At 56.0% G+C, this 6607-nt stretch overlaps 1 protein-coding gene across 3 annotated transcripts; it reads left to right on the top strand.

The window, feature by feature from the left end:
* Positions 1 to 577: 577 nt before the first annotated feature.
* KLF10 (KLF transcription factor 10) lies at positions 578 to 6044 on the top strand. Of its 3 annotated transcripts, XM_071421462.1 has the most exons (5): positions 578 to 773; positions 973 to 1108; positions 2328 to 2567; positions 2670 to 3546; positions 4466 to 6044. In XM_071421462.1, exons 3-5 carry the CDS (start codon positions 2337 to 2339, stop codon positions 4723 to 4725), a joined length of 1368 nt encoding a protein of 455 aa, XP_071277563.1. In that variant the 5' UTR covers positions 578 to 773; positions 973 to 1108; positions 2328 to 2336; the 3' UTR covers positions 4726 to 6044. The 3 variants fall into 3 exon arrangements, with proteins under 3 accessions (XP_071277563.1, XP_071277562.1, XP_071277564.1); XM_071421461.1 differs by lacking the exon at positions 973 to 1108 and having other exon boundaries at positions 581 to 773; XM_071421463.1 differs by lacking the exons at positions 578 to 773; positions 973 to 1108 and adding an exon at positions 1788 to 1809.
* The last annotated feature ends 563 nt before the right edge of the window (positions 6045 to 6607 follow it).

Genomic DNA, 6607 nt, shown 5'->3' on the forward strand with positions numbered 1-6607 from the left:
GCCGCAGCTGTTCCGAGCCGCCCGGGCGGCAGCAGCCGCGGAGCGGCCGAGGCAGCGCGGGCAGACACGGCCGAGCCCGCGGGGCCGACCTGCCCGGGGTCTCCTCACGCTGCGTCTGCCTCGGGTCCCCGCCAACAGCGGCGCCCTGGGCTGGCACGGGCAGTGCCGGTGCAGATCGGGGTGGTCCCGACGCGTGGCAGCGACCTCCCCCACCCCGAGGGTGCTGCCAGGACACAGCAGCGGGTCCCCCGGGCGCGCCCAGCCACGGGCACGGGCCAGAAAGGCCCGAGGAGGTCGGAACCACCGCGCCGCTCTCTCCCTCCCCCTACCCGCCCGCGGCCCCGCTTCACCTCAGCCCTGCGGGGAGCGGGGCCGCACCGGGGAGGCTGCTCCCTCCCCCGCCGCCGTGTGACCTCATGCAGGAGGAAGCGCCGGGCCGCCCCCGCCGCTCCCACACGGATGCCGGGGAGGGGAGGGAAGGGCACGGCAGGGGGGGCGGGGGCGGCCGCCCTGACTCAGCCGCCGGCGGGGACACGCCGCGCTGACACTCCGGCCACGCCGCCGCGCGGCCGCCGATCACGCGCGGCAGCCCTGCGCCCATTGGCTACCGCCCCACACACCTTTGCCGGCGATTGGCCGGCGGGCGGCCGGGGCCCCGCCCACCCCCCCGCGCGCGGGCCCGGGGGCGCCGCCGCCCGAGTGGGGAGCGGCGAACAAAAAGAGGAAAACCGGGAGAGCGGCGGCGGCACCTCGGGGCGGGTTCGGCTCCTCCGGTGAGCGAACCGGGCATTCCGGGGGTCCGGGCGGCTGGGACGGAGGGAGTTCCCGGGGGTGGTGCGGCACGGGGATCCCTGGGGCACGTGCGGGAGGTACCCCCCGATAGGAGGGACGGCGGGCAGGAGGTCGGGCTGGGGCAGCGGCTGGAGGGGCTGAGTCGCGGTGTGGGACTGGAGCTGCTGGGGTGGGCTGTAGGAGCGCCGCCCGTGTGGAGAGCCCTCCGCGGGGCAAGCCGGCGAGGGAAGCCGCGAGAGAGACAGAAACCGCCGAGAACCTGTTGGCAGCGCCGGTCCGGCGCCGTGCAGCCCCTTGTGCCTGCGTTCCCGACCAGGTGCGGGCGCTGGCCTCGGCGGCTGCATGTACCGGGTGGCAGCGGTGACGGAGGAGGAGAAAGCCGGGGGGATCCCGGCGCCACGCGGGGTGGGCGGCGCGGCGGCAGGGAAGCGGGGCGGCGCGGCGGCAGGGAAGCGGAGCGGCGCTGCGGGAAGAGCCGGCCGTCGCCCCCGTAACCCGCTTCCCGCAGGGTCGCCGCTTCGCTTCGCTTCCCTTCCCTCGCGGCGGGAGGCGTCGGGTGTGGCGGCGCTGACCCCAGCCCGGCCCCCGCCCGCGGTGACGGCTCCTCCCGCCCGGGCTCCTTCCCCCGCCCGCCCTCACAGCCGGCCGCCGCCGCTCGCCGGAGGCGGGGGCGCCGCGCGGGGGAACTGGGGGAAAGGTCGGCGCGCGGCGGCGCCCGATCACGCTTTGTTCAGGTGCCCCGCCCCGGGCCGCGCCCTGCTCGGTGCGGACCAATGGGCGCCCGGCGCGGCTCCGGGGGAACCAATAGGGGAGGGCGGGGGCGGTGCGCGCGGGGGCGGCCGGCGGGGTGCGCTGAGGTGAGGGTGGCGCGCGCCCAACAGCCGGGGGTGGGGCCCGCGCCTGAGCCCCGCCCAAAGCCCTGCGTGAGGGCCGGGCAGGGAATACACAGAGCGGGGGTGCGGACGTGTGTATCTGTACGTGTGTCTCGGTTCTCCAAGCAAGTGATTTCCCTTGCATGTACGTGTGTGTGAGAGAGGTCTTTTGAGTATTTTCTAGAACATTTTTTGTTGTTAATACCTTTCGAAGAAAATGTGAATCAGCCCCAATGCGGTTCTTTCTCATCTGCCAAAATAAGCGCAATCCTGAGGGCTGTGTGTTTCCAAAGCAAAAATAGAAAGAGGGTGGGATGGTGGAGGAAGCTCTGATTTACTTTTTTTGGGGGGGTGTGAAGATTTTTCTTAAGTTCTCAGACACAGCTCTTGCAATGTGGAATAACTTTAACATACTTAAGATCCAGAGTAGTTCTTTTGTCTCAAGTAATTATATAATTTTCATCTGATGGTCAGATTTCCTTGCTAACAACTTCAGAAAAATATTACATAAATAAGGAAGGCAGGAAAATACAGGTACACAAAATGGATTTACCTTGTACGTGTTGCCCCGTTTGTTTTTACCAATGCCTTCTTACAGGCAGCTGCAAAATACTCAAACTTAGCATCAGGTTTAAAGTTTCTCTTTTTGTCTAACCAAAACAGGAGTAAGAAATGGAGATGATGACTGAAAAACAGAGAGATATGAAGTATTTCTGGAACAATACGCCTGAAAAAAGCGATTATGAGGCTGTAGAAGCCCTTATTTCTATGAGTTGCAACTGGAAATCAGACATCAAGAAACATGCAGAAATGAGACCTATAACTCCTGCATCTGACATGTCAGAAGAAAGTGACGAGGCTTTGCTTCCTGGAGCAGCAGACTTCAATGCCATACCAGCATTTGTAAGTTTTCCAATTTGTGTGTGTGTCTGCTTGTTTTTAACAATTAATGTGGTGAAGTCCTGTTAGCATCCCCCACTTACTGTGTCTCTTTCTCCTTCACAGTGCCTGACCCCTCCCTACAGCCCTTCTGACTTGGAGATGTCGCAGGCGATCCATCCTCTCGGCAAGGCGCTGCCCGAGGCTGCCAAGCCTCCTCTGGCCACACCTCGCAGAGAAGCAGAGAGGTCTCCAGCAGCCAGGCCTCTGAAAGCTCGCGTGACAAGTGTTATCCGCCACACGGCTGATGCCCAGCTCTGTGACCACAAAACCTGCCCTGTGAGAGCAGCCAGTGTGCTCCAATACCAGGACAGTGCTCGGAGGGAAGCAAACAGGAAGCAGAAGGCCAAGGAGGAGCCCTCCGTGTGCTCTGCCGAGGCACCGAGTGCAGCCGCTGCTGAGGCCAGCGAACTGTCCGAGGCAGAGGGAAGAACTGCAGAGCCAGCTGCTGGTCCCGTGCCCTTGACAAAGCCCTCCGTGAGCAAGGAGGAGTCTGTCCCTGAGCCAGCAGAGCAGCCAGCGGGGGCAGCACCGCTGTCCCCTGCCCAAGGCAGCGGGGCCCCCCCTGTGCCAGTGATTTGCCAGATGGTCCCACTGCCCACGAACAACAATGTGGTGACGGCCGTGGTGCCCAGCGCCGCGCCGAGCCAGCAGCCTGCCCTCTGTCAGCCCATGGTCTTCATGGGCACCCAGGTTCCCAAGGGTGCTGTCATGTTTGTTGTGCCCCAGCCGGTTGTGCAGGGCACAAAGGCTCCCATTGTTAGTCCAAATGGCACGAGACTCTCTCCCATTGCCCCCGCTCCTGGCTTTGTACCTTCTACAGCAAAAACCACTCCTCAGGCTGATTCTTCAAGAATAAGAAGTCACATTTGTGGCTACCCAGGATGTGGGAAAACGTACTTCAAGAGCTCCCATTTGAAGGCTCACGTCAGAACACACACAGGTTGGTTACTGCTGCTGCGTGCTAAAATCTAATGTAGGAAACTATGGTTGTGTGTACACCTTGTTACAGTTGTAGTGATTTCTGGGTCTGTTTATTGAACAAATGGTGGGCCAGCGATGAAACACTCTTTTTGCCAGCGTGCATTATAATGCTGCCTAATCTCTGACGGGAAGTCTCCCCGAGGGGAAGTTGACTCAGCACTTTGTTTGTGCTGGACTCGCTTTGGGTCAGAAGGTGTTCAGTAATGCATCTGTGGAAGCAAGGCCTTGCCCAACGTGGAGCATGCTTTCCAGAGTTAAAGATGCCTCAGTAGGCTTTTCCTCAGGAATGCCTTTGCCAGAATGGGTGAAACTTGGATATAGTTTTATGAGAGGATGTGAGAATCCACTCCAAACTATTCCTGCCTTGGTTATTCTAGAGTAACTTCTCCAGGCTCAGCCCTTAACTGCAGTAGCAGAAAGAGTTCCATGTATTTTCACAGAGGCTCACAGTGCACTTCTGGGGCTCAGTTACATAAAGCACCACTGCAGGCTGCGCTTCAGAGGGGAGTTTTGGGCGTGCTGAGTCATCATTATCCGCAGTTTACACGGAGCTGAGTGTTAAAATCAGCTGTCTTGAGATGTGAAGAGCATTTCAAACAATTTGGTTCTGGAGAATTTTTAACCTTTAACCCTTTTTAATCCTTTAACCCTTACCCATACTACTTAGCCTTGGAGATAGTGAGTCTGCATGTTTAAATATTAGTATATAAACAATTTTCCACATTTTGTGTGTATAATGCTTGCTTACTTAGATTTTTGGTTCAGCTGCCTTAATAGAAACTTTCCTGCCAATTAAGTGAAATCCTGCCAGTTTAGGCAGCGGTGTTTATTGCTCAGTACTCACTGCGTTTTTCCCTTTGTACTTTCTTCCCTTCCAGGAGAGAAGCCGTTCAGTTGCAGCTGGAAAGGCTGCGAGAGGAGGTTTGCCCGCTCTGATGAACTGTCTCGGCACCGCAGGACGCACACCGGGGAGAAGAAGTTTGCCTGCCCAATGTGCGAGCGGCGCTTCATGCGCAGCGACCACCTCACGAAGCACGCGCGTCGCCACTTGTCGGCAAAGAAATTACCCAACTGGCAGATGGAAGTGAGCAAGCTCAGTGATGTAGCCGTGCCACCAGCCTCTGCGACCGCCCAGTGAAAGGACTTGATCTGAAGACGGTGGAATTAACTGTTGTTGCTGGGATGGGCTGGCTGAAAAAAGGCTTTTTCTCCCGGTCTGTGGTTCTCCTGCACTGGCTGCTGCCAGCAGTACAGAGAGGCAAAGGCAGCCTGCGCTCAGTCACAAAAAATGCTGCTGGGAGAACCAGTGGCTGACTGGAATAGCGGGTGTCTTTTGCACTGGTGAGGAGAGAAAGAAAGGGAAGGCTCTAGAGCCGAGCAGCCACATTGTGCCAGTTTTGAATTTTGCAAATCACTTGTGTATGCTCTAGATCCAGTCCCATGCAAGTGTTTCTGAGGGTTTGCTGCTCATGCCTGAGACCAACTCCAGTTTTAGCTGTCAGTTGTCCATCTTCAGTAGGCGCAGATAAGGACAGCGGCAATGTTCAGGCACAGGCTTGAAAGCCCAGGACCCACCTGCGTAAGATAATCTAAATCTGTTTTGCTACTTCTGCCACCTTTGCTTGGTAGGAGTCTTTTTCTCCTAACTGTTCTCCAGCCCCATCGTAATCGATGATTTGGTGCCAGCCTCCTGGAGATTTTGGACATCTCCTTCTGCATGGGGTGGTTTACACACCCAGCTTTACACTGCTGTGTCCAGAGGGGCTTGGGATGGGCATGCAGGGGCAGTGCATGGGCAGCCAAAGGGCAGGAACATTTCCGAATCGTTATTAGCTTTGTAATGTTTTCCCAGCTGCTTTGGCAAGCTTTGTGATTGTTACAGCTGGTTATAGCTGGGCATCGCATGATGCTTCTGCTTTTGTGTTGCTTATGGTTTCCTTTCCACCTTCTCACTGCGCTTGTCATGAGTGGGTAACGGGCACCTTGAAGACAAACTTGGTAGCTGTAAACTACTCTGGTTGATTAAAGAGGAAAACCAAGAATCTTAGGCTTCTTGATTGTGTTATTCTTTGAAAGGCAGTTTATGCTAAAATTGAAAGGGATATATTATATATTGTATTAAATTAGAAAGTTGTGATTCAAAGAGGAAAACAAGGCAGTAAAGACACGGGCCTAGAATTTAAACCAGCTTTTGTGACAATGCATCGATTTTCACTATTTGTATTTTATCATATTATGTTGAGGACACATATCAGAAAGTGAATGGTTTGAAAATAGTGTATTAGATCTGCTTTTTGTGACTACTTTAAAGATTTGCACATTTCTTATGTTGTACTTTATACTTTGTTTACAATAAACCAATTTTCTGTAATGTTGACCTTTTTTTTTAATTCATAGTGGAACTTATCCCTTTGCAAGGAAAATAACCTCAAAATAAAATTGTCCTGACCAATGGAACACTATCTCTTAATTTTTCAATATTTTTAAAGCACTATAAAGCCCATGGGAATGGAGTTTCAAGTCTGTGCTTACTACTGTGCATCTCTTTTGGATTGATTTTGGGTTCTTTGTCCCAGCTTTGTCCCCCTGCTTTTCTTCAGCACCCAAGCTAATCATGCCTCTGTGGGCCATTATGACTCTGTTGAAAAGTATTTCCTTGACGTTGGTGATTGCACTGCCTTCCCCAGGAAGGAACCTGCTCGTGTTCCTGATGGCCGGGCTGTCGGGCAGAGGTGGTGGCTGCCACCCCACAGTGTGGGATCTGGGTCTCTTGTGGCCCTCCCCAGGGCCACTGGGCATGAGGTGCTGGCACCGAGATGGGCTCCAGGCTGGGGGTTTGCCTGCCCTATTGCAGGTGTTGCTGCAGGAATCCCCTGCCAGGAGGAGAGCAGGGAATTGGGGTTCTCAGGGCAGAGGCTGGGCAGTCTGGCTTCTCTGGCTGCTGCCCCGTGTGCCAGTGATGGCCATTGGCACCGCTAGTGTGGGCTCTTCCGCCTCCTGCTCAGATCCCTGCACGCAGG

Source organism: Agelaius tricolor, unplaced genomic scaffold (genome assembly GCF_023055355.1).
Source record: "Agelaius tricolor isolate 1412-34295 unplaced genomic scaffold, bAgeTri1.0.p SCAF_2, whole genome shotgun sequence".
In the NCBI taxonomy this organism is placed as follows: domain Eukaryota; kingdom Metazoa; phylum Chordata; class Aves; order Passeriformes; family Icteridae; genus Agelaius; species Agelaius tricolor.